The 16,100-nt window shown below is 43.6% G+C and overlaps 1 protein-coding gene across 1 annotated transcript in view; it reads right to left on the reverse strand.

The window, feature by feature from the left end:
* Positions 1-690: 690 nt before the first annotated feature.
* Positions 691-16,100, reverse strand: part of LPP (LIM domain containing preferred translocation partner in lipoma) — a 232,467-nt gene continuing 217,057 nt past the window's right edge. The window contains exons 8-10 of the mRNA XM_059822779.1: positions 5,839-6,017; positions 2,623-2,743; positions 691-819 (exon numbers count right to left, since the gene is read on the reverse strand). Of these exons, the coding sequence (XP_059678762.1) occupies positions 691-819; positions 2,623-2,743; positions 5,839-6,017 (429 nt within the window). The remainder of the gene's footprint in view (positions 820-2,622; positions 2,744-5,838; positions 6,018-16,100) is intronic.

A 16,100-nucleotide genomic window follows, 5' to 3' on the forward strand; every position in this document is an offset into this window, starting at 1 on the left:
AAAAAGAAAAACCCTATTGAACTGGAAGGGAATGGAGACAAGTAAGGGCCTAAGATAAAAGATATAGATAACAAATCTGTGTCCCAAGGATACAAGGTCACATCTACACTCTTAGGTGCAGTACAGTTGAAGTTGCATTGTTTGTGTTGTGATGAGAGGAGTGCTGGGCCTGCTCTCACACCTTCTAGGGCAGTGGAGCTGCTTCTGCTGGTGATCCAGATCCTACTGAAGTCATAGGGAAGCTCCCCACAACTTCAATGAGAGCTGATCAGGTTCTCAAAATAACTTGGGAGAAGGAACTAGCTCAGCCATCTTTCAACTTCTACCTTCACATACTTCTTAAGAGACAGGAATCACACACAGAAATATAGTTAGGACCATGTTCAGACCTCCTTCTACAGGCAGATAACTTAGGTGCTGTGACCACTTATCTCCATCAGCTGCAGAGACAGCAGGTGGTCTGACTCACTCGCTGCCCTCCTGAAAAGTCGTGTCTAAATTAGGTGCCTGTCATGGGCAGTCTGAACATGGCCTCTCAAACTGCCCTCTTGTTCCAAGGCCTTCCAGTTTTATTTTTTTTTTTTTTAAAAAAAAAATCAACAGAGATTCAGACCCTAGGCTGGAAAGAAATCATGCAAAGCTTGTGCAATATCCCCCAACTGGCATCCTGGGGAGGGTCACAGTTGATACTCAGAGATCAGTGCTGGCCTTGGCAGTCAGAGCCTGGATCCGAGCAGAGTTGCAGGTCTTGCAAAGGATGTGCCCGTCCAGAGGGTAACAGCCCTGGTTGTCCCCTTCAGACAGGAGGCCGCCACAGTCCTAGAAAATAAGCAAACAGAAAGAGCAAAGTAAATAAGAAAGAAGAACAAGATTAACCAAAGAATCTATTAGTCAAAGAAAGTCTCTCCTCACTCTCCACCGTGTAACAAGATCCAGCCTGAGTCAGCATAAAGCATGAAGCTGAGGTACGTGATGTCTTTCACGATTAAGCTATTTCCTGATAAGAGACAATGCTGCGGAGAAGATGGGTTCCCAAGCTCTCTGCTGAATTTAATCCAATTGAAAATAAAAGGAGATTATTCTCTTCACATTTCTGAGGAAGGAAAGGTGTTTAGCATTGGAGAAAACATCAAACTTAAGCACATATTTATTAATGCAAAAAAGGATAAAATAGAAGCATCACTGCAAAGGAAGTTTGGTACCAATATCTGACTACAGCTAATCTTCCTTTGGAAGAGTTAATGCCACAAAGCTATAGCATCCATTCCAGGGGTGACAGCTAAGCAAACTCCCTGCCTGTCTCCCCTTACCAGAACTGTCACCTGTGTTTGTACTGCAATTGGCCCAAAAGGTTGTGGCTGAAAGGAGGATGTCACTGAGACAGGCATGTGGAAACACCGCTAAAAGGCCCAAAACCTGCTCCAGAGACCTCAGCCTCTAAGTATATAAGGCTCAGTATAGCTGCTAGGGAAGTTGGGAATAATCCCTCACTGTGTGATCAGGCAATCACTTGGCCAAAGACTGCTGATGAAGCTCCGGTGAGGGGATTACGGCTTGCTTAGAGATGATGCCTCTTCATCATAAATCGGTGTTTGTAAATACACCTGGAAAGCAAGCGGTGGAAAGATGAATATCATTGTTGTTCCTTTTGAGATAGTTGAGGCACATGGAGATCAAGGCCAAATGTCTGAGTCCTGGGCTCTCTACTGCATCTACTTTTGACATTCATGTGTGCGAAGCCTAGGTAGCTCAGCAGCTAGCATGAGGACATGCTGTATGATTAATTAGGCTCTACAAATTTAGTGTAGGAATGCCCCCACCTCTTTGAAAAACTGGGCCTAAGTAATGGGCTGATACGTACCCTGGAAGCCAACCAAGATTGAGAAGTGAACCAGATGCCTCACGTCTCAGCCTAGACCTTTAAGCCTTAGTCCATCCTCCTTTACAGTTAAAGGTATTAAAACCTGCAACTGTGGTAAGAAATACATTTGGTCTCATTTTCTAACCCTGCCATCTGGCTGATGTATTATCCAACAAGTAACACTCGCACTGAAGAATCTTGAAGATTCCCTAACACAGCTGTTCCCACATGTTAATTGCTTTAAGGTGATTTTTCTTCTCTGTCTTCAGATTCTTACCATCAAAATTATATGAAGTGCATCATGAAACTTAACAGGAAAGTAGCACAAAAAGCATTGCACAAAACAAGAACGATCATGTTTATGTGTCCATTAAAATTCTTCAACCCAGAGCCATATGTTGAGTTTCCTGTACAGTCTTGCTCAAGTTCTAACATCCATTAGCTTTCATTTTAAGAACCTAAACATGAGCAACGTTTGTGTCCAAGCTATAATTTATGATGTTCTCAAATATTAAGCCCTAATTACCTGAGTGACATTCTCTTGCTCTCCTAATGAACCCATTATAAACAAGGGACCTGATTTTCTTCTCATTTGTGCTGATAAAAATGAGGAAAAATTCCTTGCATGCAGAAGTCAATGAAGTAATTTGATTGTAAAGCCAGTGTTACAATAGGGTATGCCTGTCGTGTGTATAACATCAGGCGCTGATGAAATTAAGCCAACCTTTGCTTTCTGTCCTTCACATGATTAGAATACTAACCTCACACCGGTAGCACTGGACATGGAAGTCACGATCCAAGGCAACAATGCGTACAGTCTCCTCTTGTCCTGGGGCTGGCATGATGGGCTCCTTACATACTGAACATCTTGGTGCAAATTTCCTGAAGAAAGAAAGAAGGTCCCGGTCATCCTCAAACTCAGAGTGAAAGTTTTTGTTAACTGCACCAGCAAGCCAGAAACGTGTGTGTTTGTACAAACACACACACACACACACGTACACATATGTCAGACTCCGCAGCTTTGCACAGCTGCCTGCTTGGAAAGAAGACAGGAAGGAGCACTTCAGTCTTACAGTGCAATTTCAGGCTTGCACAATATTAAAGAGCATTTTGCAGGCTACTAGGAGAGGACTTCAAGAACATCTGACAGGCAGCAAAGCATATTCTGCTTGCCCTAATTAACAACTAAAGTGCCTGTTGAATAACCCATGATCGTAACACCTATGCACTGCTGCAGCCCTCAGCCTAACTCTAAGAAAGTCCATGCAAATCCCAAAGTTAGAAAGATGACCAGGATCTGCTTCAAGAGCATCTCTTGAAAAAAAATCAAAATATTAAAAATTGGAGATTGGAACAAATAGGTAAAAAGTCTTAATAGAAATGGTAAAAATACACTAATGAGGTTTATCCCATCCACTTTAAACTTCTGAGCCATCTTTCCCATTTATGCACACAGGAGCATGCTCCTGGCTGTGCTCACTCTCAAACAAGAAGCATCAAGGCAATTCTGACTAGCTGTGTTTTCTAGCTAAAACCAGCTCTCAGTTACCCATTAGCGGGTTGCCCAGGCTTAAAAGGGAACAGGTTTGGGTGCAGAGACACCAACACTGTCTCTTCCAGTCAGCCTGAATCACAGTTGTATGGTGCCAATCTCTCATCGTGTGAAGGGACTGGCTTGAATCAGCTGGTGTGGTCAGCTCAGGGATCAAGAGGAGCACAGACCTTTCTTTTGCCCTTTATATTGCACACTGGCTAATTCACATATGTTCTGTATTAGCTCTGGTTTTGCTCCCCTCCCCTCCAGTTGCTCATGAGAAGTGGCCATCTCTGCTTCCCGGCAGGTGGGGATGCTTGAGAACATTTAGCCTGCGGTGAATCATTGTTTGCTGTTTTGATTCAAAACCTATGGGTACCAATTCCCTGGCTGCAAATTCTGCTCACAAAAGAAGAAACTTGTACCTACAGAATCTGCTGCCATGTAATGAGAGCTGGGGTCACGGGCTATGGAGCAACAGAGGGCAACGCTTATGGCAAACATCAGAACATGAGGAGATCAAAGGCCTTTCTCTTCTGAAAAGCCTAGGAAAGATTGACTCTGCCACCCAGCCTGTCACATGAGCCACCTCAGAATTAACTAGCTTAGGAAAAAAAAAAAAAAAAAAAATCTATCTGAACTAGGAATAAAGAAAAATATTAATTTCATTGGCAGCAGATGAAAGATGTCTGTGTAGCTGCGATCTAACGAAAAAATGAATTAAACAGTGGCTATAGCGAGTTGTCTGAAAAATAACTTAAATGGATCACGATATGACCGGAGCTGTAATCGCAGTTAATTATATGCTGCTTCATGCAGGCGCTTCCTTGTGCTGTTTAGCTCAAATGTGGTGCTTAAAAATACTTCAAAAATTTCTCTGTCCAGGCCACTGTGGGTAATTCATTATGAGCCAAATATTAACTCCCAGGACCCAGAGATGACTCCTGCAGATTTCAGGGTAAGTAGATGTGCTACTGCAGGTCCCAAGCTCAGGGGGTAGCTAAGCAACAGTGTAAGCATCAGGTACAGTTTTGTTATCAAGAGGGTGTACAAGATGTAGAGCACTCAACCTCTGGACCAGGAGGACATGTCATCCCTCATCAATTAAAACTGGGCTGGCTGAAGTGCTGCTAAACGCGTGGTTGGCCAAAGACATTCTGAGTATCCCATTAGGTCTTGTGTTATTCCCATCATCTTCCCCTCAATCTTTCACTCAACGATTTTGTGTCCTTTCCTTGGATTGACAGCCTCCCACCACCCACTCTCAGAGCCCTGAGGTCCAGATCCAGTCAATGCCAAAAGACTTCAAGATGAGACATCAGTTCTTGCTCCCAACCTTTCTCCAGAAGGCATATGAGCCCTTGGCCTGCATGGCTTGGGGAAGGAGCAGTCTCCAAATCATAGGGGTGTGTGAGGGAAACCCTTCAGGAGCCTGAGTGGTGCTCCTGCTGGGCTTTTGCTCAGGACCAAATTTTACCTTTCACACAACTGCTGGCACAGAAAAGCAAGGCAACACAGCAGCTGCCAATTAACCCAGTCTATCTGAGCTACAGGAAACATCCTCATGTTGGATTTTAACATGCCAGTTGATTGTGGCTGCTCCCCTTTCTGTCAAGTCAGCCTGCTTCTTTGAACTTTCAGGCCACGCACTGATGTCACGAGGCTCTAGTTAAGCCTACCCCCTTAGAAATTAAGAGATAAATGGTTGAGATGTAAACTCACATTTGTCAGTATTGATTTCATCTTTTAATTGAGGGGTGTAATGTGTCTGTCTTTTTCATACAGGGGAAACATTTGTGCTCTGATTATATCTACCTGTCTTCCCTAGAGTACTTGTGATGATGGGGGTGGTAGCGTGGCGGTGACAGAAACTACTTGCAACTGTACCTTTCAACTTAATTTAAATAGCAGTTTCACTATAAATTATTACCAGGGCCATATTTTTAACAGCTTTAAAAAGCTAATTAGTGACTAGAAACAAGAGGAGCTGCGAGCGTCCTGTGGCCACCTAGATCCCTCTAGCTGGGAAGCAAACACCTGCAGAGTGCAACAGTACAGGACCTCTCTTAATTGCTCAGTGGAAGAAGGGGGGAGACACTGATGTAGAAGTGCAGGTACAGGCAGTAAGGAGAAATGTGCACATGTTAAATGCAGGAGAAGGCAGAGGGAATGCAGAGCATTTAAAACAGAAGAACACAAAAGTTACCCATAAATTCAGATCTAAGCAAAACCGAGATCAAGCAGCGCTGGCCCCCAACCAATTAATCTTGTATGCCACGGTGTGCCTGCTTGGAGCAAAGCTCTGCCTATTATTTAAGAACCTATTTAAGGAAGTGGCAGAGCGTTCAGATTTTTTTTTGACACCCAGAATTAAAAAGGAGAATTTTTAGGGACAAAAGAGAAAGTCAATAAGCAAAGCCACTGATTGTAGCTTGGGCCATACTTATGGAAATCTTCAATGCAGTGGATGTTCCCACCGGCATCCACGGTGAAGGGGATCCCGTCCAGGCTGCGATGGCACATCACACAGGTGAAGCAGTGGGGATGGTAGGCCTTCCCAGTGGCTCGGAGGATCCTTTCCATGATGGGCTTTGCACAAACGCTGCATTGCTCCAGTGTGTTCTGCAAAGAAAACATATGCAACAGATGTGAGCACAGTCTTGGCAGGACGTTTACAGAGGTCAGCTGGGTTGGAGGCTGCTGCTGGTCTACTTAGAAGCTTTAGGTACTTTCTTTTAATTTCTTCTAGATAAATGCAGTAGAGTCAACAAAGAGTATGATAACAGCACAGGGTCTGGGTCAGGTCTTTAGTATAGTGTGGGAACACAAACCAGAGCCTTCTCACAGCAGCTCTGATAAACGATCAGAGATGGCCCATCAGGTGGGTGCATCTGAGACATTGCAGCTTCTGTAGCCAAGAGCACACAAAGGAGTCATGCAGCCTGCACTCCTGGGTTTTTACCTCCGGACTGCCCAGTCTGAATGACCTTTTGCAGCTGAATTGATTAGAGACAACCTCCACAGTGTGCAGTGCAAAGCTGAAGCGCAAACTCCTGGGGCTACACAGAGACCCCCTAACTGCTCTGCCAATACAGCTCCCATAAAGGATCTTTGTCTGCCTTGTAAGAAAATCTTGGTCTTCCTCTCCCACCACGGAGACTACTGTTGAGTCTGGGGAGAAAACAAAGCAGTGTCTGCAATGAAAGCATCACAAGGACAGGAGTTCAGGATGACTTAAACTGTTCATTTATCTCTGGCCCACGATGTTTGAGATGATGACTGTGAAATGCCAGCTCTAAGGCCATGCTCCTTGCCACACAGGTTTTACATACTGGCCTGCTCCCGAAGTGCTGGAGCCAAAAAACCCCACCTTTCAAGTGGGGTCCATTGAATGATTCATCTCATATCAACCCTTACTCACCCTCACAGTCAGTTACAGAAACACCAACATAATTTTGCTTCAGGTGGTTGTCTGTGAAGCACACTAGTCATCCTGACACCAGCTCTGCAACTTACCCTTTTAAACCAAGCACCTTAAAGACACACACCATGAATGGAGGATGCAACCCACATAGACAGAAGCAATCAATGAATCTGTGGCAATGATTTGCGTCATTTCACTGGAATTCAGGAAAGCAAACTTCACCTACTACTCTTGCGCGATGCATCTGGTGTTATCAACCAATGTTTGAATCTTGGATGAGGTAAAAAGTCTGATTACAATACTGATTATGATTAAGATAGACAGAAATAAGGAGTGGGGAAAAAAGGAAAGGAAAAAATCTAATAGTATAGAAATACAAAAAGCCGCTGGAAGGCAGATCATGTTGACAAACACAGGAAGGCTAAAGTTCTTCTGCTTCCTCATGCAACAAAATTCCCAGGGAAAGTAGGGCTTTGACTGACCGCGTTGTTATTGCTTCTTTGAGCCAATATTCTCAAGGGCAAGATCCAGCCCTTACATGTGCAGCCAAAATGTATTGTCAGGAGATGAATCACCCAGGAGTTCAGAGAGGTTACTTCTACACTCACATATTTGCTATCAGACATTATCTCCGGGCTGCAAATCACTGGTAACACACAAACATAGAAATACACAGGTTCATATCTGAAGATCAAAAGGATTGTTTTTGGAAAGGTCAATATGAAAAGTCCTGAATTTCAACCCATATGAGAACTGCCTAACACATTTGTAAAGACAGCACAGCCAGACTAGCATTGGTTTCAGAGTGGATTTTGCTTTGTGCCTTGTAATAATGGGCAGGAAAGAATTATTGCTGGCCTTTCTGTCTGGTTGCTGTCACCACCATCATCATTATAACAGTAGCTAGCATGCCAGAAAAAGCAAGGTCAATAATTTTCTCCTTGGAGAAATAACCTGGCAAATTTACCACTTCGCTTTGCATAAGCAGATCACATCATTTCAGTCCATATCCATGCAGTTCTCTGTATTGCTAAGGAAGGAATGCAGCATACCTGCAGATAACGACGGAAGATTGTGCCACTCGTAAGGCATTTGCTATGACACCTTCTGACTATGCGCAGGTACAGAGCGTTTGCCTCACCAAGTCACTGCTTGCTTCATTTCCAACAGTTGCCAACAACGGAGGCCAAGGCATAAGAACAGGGCAAGCAAAACACAGCAATTCCTTAGGATATGCTCCCAGCCTCCAGCAATTTCTGGCTTAGGGACTTCCTGAGCCAGAGCTCGTCTTCTCTGTACTTCGCCTTAAGCGGATGTTTCTCCCATGAACTTTCCTGATCTCTTTTTGAATTGTGATAAATATTGAGCACTCACAACATAGCCAGGAGTTTCATGGCTTACCTACACGTCGGGGGCTGATGTGCTAAGCAGGTCCCCCGGCCTGCTATCACAGCCTATGTAACAGCGCTCCAGACAGCAAAACTGAGCACAGTCTACCTAGTACTGTGAACAGAGCAGAAACCTGCAGCTGCAATCCACCCTGCAAAGGGATTTAACACCAAACAGCGTGGCCTGGAAATGCTCTCACTATGGATCTTATAGAACTCCTACTCACGCGTTTCAGACACACAGAGTTTAAGACCGCAAGGGATCGTTACAATCATCTTGTCTGACATCTCGTGTTAATGCTGACTTTGGTGGAAGTTTTGCAGTGACCACGACAGCAGGTAATCACGCTTCTGGATTACGCCTTCAGAAAACATGTCTTCTGCTCCCAAATCTCAGCTCAGTCACGCTGTTTGACATTCTTGCAGCTAACTAAGACAAGTGTTTTAAATTAACCAGCTCTTGATTAAACCTTCTATACAACCTGAAAATCAGACCTGAGAAGTTTATTCTTTTCATCCTTCCAAGTCTGTACCAGTGAGGAAAAACAAAGTCATTAGTTGCAGACTCCAGCTCACTCCCTGTCTGGGAGTATATTTGCTTAAGCCTCTTCCCTTGCTAGAATCCTGGCTCAGACCCTTCTCTTCAAGGTGTTACCAGAAGATGCCAAAGGGAAAGCTTCCTTGATTCACACCCATTTGACATCAGGTTGCTTTAAGGCAGGATTTGGCCTGTGGAGCTAACAGCGTTTTCTCTGGTTCTTTAATCAGGTTATCCCACACGCCTAAATGCTGCCCCAGCAGCTAACAACCTGCACAAAGGTATTTCTGCATATGATGGGAATAGCATCTCTGTAGGATTGTAAGTTTGGCTTCTTGATTTTGCTCTCTTTCACAGTTTAGCTAACTCTCCTAGCACCTCCTGGAGCTTTCAGGCCTTCAAAAAGCCAAACAAGATGAATAAAAAAACCTAACAGCCCTGTTTTTCTTCTTTTCTCCCAAGCTGCCGCTGCCAGCACCCTCTGTAATCAACAGGTAGAGATGAGTGCATCTGATGAGCTACACAGAAGGCCAAAGCAAGGCACACAGAAGAAATACAAGAACCTGCTAGGAAACAACAGACCTGTGGTCAAATTCATGTCATAAGAATATGGACCACAAATTCAGCATGGGCTGAGGGGAAATTTTACCATCCTTTTCCCATGTTTTTGGCTAAGAGGCAGGGAGTGTCCTTCTTTTTTGGAGACACTTGTGTCTCCAAATCCAGCTAGTTTATTTGGATTTGAAAAGGCTGGGGAAGGAACCATCCATTTCTAAATAGAAGGTTGGTTCATTGTTAAAGGCTGATTCTGTGTCCATGTCTCTTGAGGGCAGAACTGCTTATCCATGGCAAAGAAAAAGAATCTCACCTGGGGAGAATAAAGCACCCTAATACATCAGTAAGAAAAATAACCCCAAGCAAAGATACACTAAAACACAGGCAAAGAAGAACTGAAATGACGAGGACATCAAGAATCAGCTTGCAAGTAAAAACTAAGAAACTTAAACATGTACAGCACAATCAGCAGGAGAGTGGGAACAAGCTGCTTGGGAACAAGTATCTAATAGCCAGTGGTGGTGGGAGTTGTTTGAGGGCCTCCCTGTAGTAATACCTGGCCCTTCAGAAACCACAGAAAGCCAGAGGGACTTGCTCTGCAGATGTTAGGTTTAAACGTGGGACACAAAGTGAAAATCCGAACTGCTGGGAAAGCCGCCTGGGGTGCAAAAGCCATTGAAGACTGGAAGTGGTTGAATCCCCCCCTGGAAACTTCGCATCTCAGATGGAAAGCTGGAAAACAGCTCCGAGGAGCGGGGCTGCAGTGACAGCCTGTGGGCTGCAGCTCATCCTGCTTCCCTCAACCAAATTTGGGGTGACAGCAGTAACTCGCAGTATGGTGCAGCACAAGGACCCTCCCACAATGACCCAGCAATGAATGCAGAAGAAAAGCCACACAGAGATTAGTCATTGTTTCTTATGTATTGGCAATTCATCCGGAGCTCTAATGAACATAAATAATCTCTCCTGCACTCTGAACAGCAGACTGAGGAGAGCTCACACACAGGGACATGAGCATGGCATAGCTTATTTTGCTGGGAGAGAGGAGGGAAGTTGCTGGAATAAATTACATTGGCAACTCATACACAGGGACATGAACTCACTTTCTGTGAGCACTGCAGAAGAAATACATTTTTTGGAGTGCCTGCACAGAGGAGATGGTATTAGCTGCGGGAATCAAAAGTGACTGTTGTGCTAAAAACAGGCACATGGTCAACTACTGTAGCTGAACTGTAACTTAGTAAAGTGCGGTAAGTGAATTGCTTTAAATCTTGTGACTCCGTCCTTCATTTCCTCAGACTGCGAGGAGAGCAGTGCAGGAGACATTTTCCCCATTGTGGGATAATTTTTGAGGCTTGAAAATGTTTCCATACTTAAGTGAAGACAGAACACTTTAATCTCAAGAAGTCTGGTGAATTTATAAACCCCAAATTAGATCAGGTCAATTGAAACACTGCACTTCAAATAATTTCAAATGGTTTCATTTAGGTTTTGGGTCTGCAAATATATAGTTAGATTATAAATTAAATATAAAGCAGACATTGGTGGAGGGGTTAAGTGTCAAGATGTAATCTCAACACTTTCAAAACCTTTTTTTTTTTGGCATTATTTCTACAATAGGAAAATCCAAGACCCGACTTCTTCCCCCCACAATCCCCAGCCATCCCCAACTGCTATCTCCACAGATGGGTAAATCTTGGCAAACACAACACTGAATTCCCTAATGGCCAGCATGAAACTCCTTCCTCTGTATTTAAGGAAAGAATTTGAACATGGGTGAGTTAATCTTTCTCACTTAGCTTGACCAGCTGGACACATATTAGCAGTGGGTGATGCTCTCCTCCCCTTCTGCTGCTCTCAGAGGGGCAGGTCCAGAGAGGGGGAGCCCCAGGGAAGCACCTTGGCCAATTCTTTGATTTTCAGGCCACGTTATCATAGCTGCATCAGTGTGTTGCGGCAAGAGCCCAAAACATCCTGACAAAAACCCCTAATTCAGACACAGTGGTAAGCAGTGAAGGTGCTCTTTAGCTGGTATAGCTTGTTTTGCTGGAAGATGGGAGAGAAGATACTGGAATAAATTACATTGGCATCCCTGCAACATTACCAGCACGATGCGAGTCTGAGCTGGGCATACAGCTACCAAGTGCATAGTGTAGACTCAGGCCCTGGAGGCTGCTGTATTCAGTGGCTCTCAAACCGTTCTTCCATTTGGCTCAGTTTTTAGTGGCTTTCCCAGCACAGTAGCAATACCACGGCTGGCATGCTTCCCCTCTGTTGGAATCTGCTTTTCTTGTCAGGAAAACCTAATTCGGTTTTGCATTTTTGGACTCAGAGCAGCCAGAGGTGAATCCGGCAGTCTCCTCTCAACATACAGGCAGAAGGAGTCCCTTCCCCTTGCCCTGTAACTATTAGAGAAAGACTAGATATATTTTATGGCTTACGTTAGTAGGAAAGATAACAATGACATGCAATTGAGTCCACAAATGTGCAATAACATAAAGGCCATGATGAAAATGGAACAGGGCTTGAGAAATGCTTCACAAATGATATGCAGATGTCAAAATATGCTCTACAGCGAGAGGAGGAAGGAGCTCCATTTGCTCCTTCTTAAGATAGCTGTCTTACCAAGTGAAGGCTAAGGGATGGCTTTGCCATTGTCTGAGCATAGCAAAGGCTGGAGAGAAAACCTAGAGAAGGCTGCTGCATCTGGCAGGCACACAAGCTGGCCATAATACCTGGAGAAAGGTATATATTTTTAATGGTGAATGTAATTAATGTTTGGAACAACACAGGCAGGGACGGGATGACTTCTTTCTTGCTCAGCGCCAGTTTAGGTAAGACTCACATCCATCTCTAATACCACCAAGTTGAGAGTGATGAAGGAACGTCAGGGTTAAATGATCTGCTCTGCATTAGGCTCAACGTCCAACCACAATCACACTGACTCCTTCCAGCTAAAAATCCACAAGAAGCCTGATGTTGGAAATTACTTAACTACTTTCTGGCACTCAAAGCTACTCATCTTCTGTACATTCCTTGCTCTGACAACACTGAGATCTTTGTCACTTTAAAACAGCAGCATTTACAAATGTAACAAATGAGGGATTCGTTCTCTAAGCTGGTGGGTTGGAAGATAAAATGCCTGGATTTTACTTCGGGTTTTTCAACCAAGTAACTGTCAGAGGCAAAGCACTCCCATGTTCTGTGTCTCAGTTTGCCTGTAAATAAAATGGCTGTAAAAGTTATATAATCCAGTGGGAAACTGGATACTGTTAGGTTTGATAAACATTTGTAAAGTAGTTTGTGTGCCCAAATCATTATTCTATAGAAACAAGGTATTTTTAACAGCAACACCACCATTTTTTTATCTATAACTACTGCACACACCTCAAAAGTCAACAAGGTCTGACTTTGGGAGGCGCAGTACTGGGGAACAGCAGGTCCAAGCTGTTACTCTGAGTACTCCAATGTGACTGCAGCAATTTGCAAGAGAAAAGATTTTAATACCAGGGAAATGCTCCTAACTCACAGGTGACTTTAAAAAAGCATGGAGAATAAAAAAAGTCTATGCCTATGAAATTTTTTCAACAACAATAATTATAGTCGCACATAATCCTACAGTAAGCCAAGCAATTGAAAGCATCCTTAGCAACTACTAGGTAAAAGGACATTGCTATATATCTTTGTAATCAGTTCCTGTTCCTTCAGTAATTTTCCTTCTGGTGGAGATGCATTTCCAAACCTTCTCACATTTTGTCTACTGACACCAAAAAAGAGGAGCTGCACATTCTCCACAAAATCGAAACAGTGCATGGTGTATGTTGGTGCACGCAGCTCATGCTTGCTGTTAGCACTGCCAACCACACCGCACACCAGGTACGAACCCCAGTATAACTATGTGAAGTTGGTCACGCTACACCAGGACTGCATCTGGTCCAGAAAACATCCGACCACTAAGCTGGGGCAGGCTTTTGGAGTACTGGAGAGATGAGTATCCCTAAAGCACAGCAGCACCAGCAGAGCACAGGAGACAAGCCTGCCTTGGCAGGGAGGGATGATCTGATAAGACAGTTTCCATCTCTGATTTCTTCAATCTGAGGAGATCCTGAGCTCACAAGCAGACCTTTGGCCCTCATTCCAAACCGTTGCATAATACAACGCCTGGCACAAGATGCCGATTTTCAAAGATTTCCAATTTGAAAGGAAATCCCTCAGAATCCCTCCCAGAATGCCAGAGGTAAACAGTTTGTTCAAGGCTTCTGCAGCTCAGGCAAACTGGCACAGGGCTACCGCCAAAAACCCTGGACCCCGTCGCACAACAGCAGCCATGGCTCGGAAGATTAGTATTGCGCCATACCACTGGGGTCACTACCTAGAGAGAAATCACCCGCTGGCTTTGACGATCGCAGAAAAATGGCTTTGAGGATTTGTTAGGCCTCTTTTTCCACTGAAGTAAACCTTGGTAGTTTTAAAAACTACGATATTCTATTAGCTTTGCTCCTAAGGGACAGGGGGAATACCTCACAGGTTCTGATAGCCTGTGCTTTTACCTGTTATTAACACCCACACGTCAGGTGAGAGCAACTACAAACCATAATCATAACTCAGGGCTCCATGGTACAAAGTGCTCTGGGGGATAAAGCAAAGCTGTTCCCTATGCCCAAGTGCTTCCAGTCTTTGCGTTATAGATGTCATACTGTTTGGCTTACATATTCTCACCAAATCCATCTATTCTTTCAACACATGATGTGCCTAACCCTGTATGCTATCCCGGGAGTTTTGCCTAAATAAGGACCGAAGGTTCTGTCCTGTTGTGATTACTTTCTGCACAGGCAGCAAAATTATATGCAGCTGGGAGATGTGGCAAACAGTGTGCAGATACACTCTGCTCCTTGTTTAGGTACAACTGTGGACAACACAGAGATTTCAAGCTTAATTAGCAATGCCGAGGAAGCTGTTAGAGAGGCATTTCAAACTGCTTGCAGTTTAAACTGATTAGAACTTTGCGAAAACAAAACAAAATTGTGTAGCAAATTGTTAGGCTAAAATTCAAGTCAAACTGAACCGCATCAAAGGAAATACAAAAAAGTGACTATCGGGAAGAAGCGGGCTTTTTTCTTTTCTTTTGGTAGAAAATTTAATTTCATAGTCTTTAATAAACCTGATGCTCCAATCCAAGCTTGCCGCTCTGGCAAAGAGCTTAACCAAAATAACACTGGAACTCATAGCTGGCAGACAGAAGAGACTATAAATTGGTCAAATCTGGGCAGAACACAACAAAAAAAAAAAATCAAAAATTCCATTCAATATTCCTGTTTTAGAATTTTGATGTAACTGACCATTGACATGGAAATGTTATCTTGACCTTAACTGCTAAAGCTGACTTGTGGAGGAAAAAATGACTGACTTTGTGACATTTCAGTGGTTATTTATAGTTCCCCTCACCCTCCTCTTTCTTGGTATTTTTACATTAGAAATGAGTTCTTGCCTGCCATGCTTTTCCTGAAGGACTGTCTGAGCAGTGCAAGAATTTGTGACATACAAACCATCAAGAAAATGGAATCGTGTTGATTAACATGGAAATCCAATCCTAGTTGGAAACTCTAGTAAACTAGCATCCAGCAAAGATAAGCTCTTTTTTGGTTACAGATTGACCACCACCAGCCTTTTAACTACAACCTGTTTAAAGCTAGCATTTTATGCCTCCTGTGCTCTCCAAGAGAGATTTCCTGGAGAAACCAAGGGAAAAGATACGGCTACTATTTGCAAGTCCAGGTACTTCTAAAGTTTGCACAAAAAAAAGGCAGAATCCTTCCCCTTCGCTCATCGAGGTTAAAAAAACCTCATTTCTCTAAGCCACAAGGAAAGGCACACAACCCATTTTCCTGTGATTATTTCAAGTCACAGCTAAGGGCATCTCTAAGTTGCTTCTAATAGGTACCAAAGGTTAAATATTTCAGCTGAATATCAGTTTAACAGCTCCCCCTTACCACCTAAATTGCTCAAGCAAAGAAAATGCAAAGCTTCTTATGTATCTCTCATACAAGTCACAGAGAAAGCCGTGTTTTCTAGTGGCAGGGGCAGAGCACTGGAAACTAAGGGTGCCTGGCTTCTGTCCTTGGGTTCACCAGTGACTCTTTCTGAGAGTTTCATTTCATTATTTTCCACCTCTGTGCTTCACATTATCTGTGGAGTGGGTTTAGTAAGCTATTGGGAAGCCTGTGATGCTCTGACAGAAGTCACGTCTCTATTACGAACACCAAAGTTGGCACATAGAACTACCAAGAAATAAACAACTCCCCAAACCGATCCAAACCAAAAAACATGCAAGAAGGTAATGAGATTTTGCACAGAATTTCATGGAGCTTTCACTGAAACACCTTCTGAGTGCAAGATAATTTTTCAGTGTATACGTGCAAGTTGTGAAATACAGATCATGGCAACAGTTCAGCATAAAAATAGCTGCTTTTAATAGATAATGTAATCCAGTATAAAGCTTGGAAAAAATCCCCAAAACTCTCACAGCACTTGGATGCTGCTGCTACCTAAACTGACAGAATATGATTCTCCCAAATCCCTGATGTGTTTCTTAAAGAGTTGCCAAATGCATTTAAGTCCCTGACGTGAGGAGAACGTGTTGGAGCCCTCAGGGCAATGGGAGACTTCTCTGTGCCTGGAATACAAGGGCTGAAAACTTTGTGGGTGCTCTGCAGTCCTTGCAGGGGGAAGGGAAAAGGTCGTTTCTTATTTCCTGAAGAAATTCTCTTGAGTGAAATGCATATTTTAAAGACTTTGGAAGA

This window comes from Gavia stellata, chromosome 11 (assembly GCF_030936135.1).
Source record: "Gavia stellata isolate bGavSte3 chromosome 11, bGavSte3.hap2, whole genome shotgun sequence".
Lineage (NCBI taxonomy): Eukaryota > Metazoa > Chordata > Aves > Gaviiformes > Gaviidae > Gavia > Gavia stellata.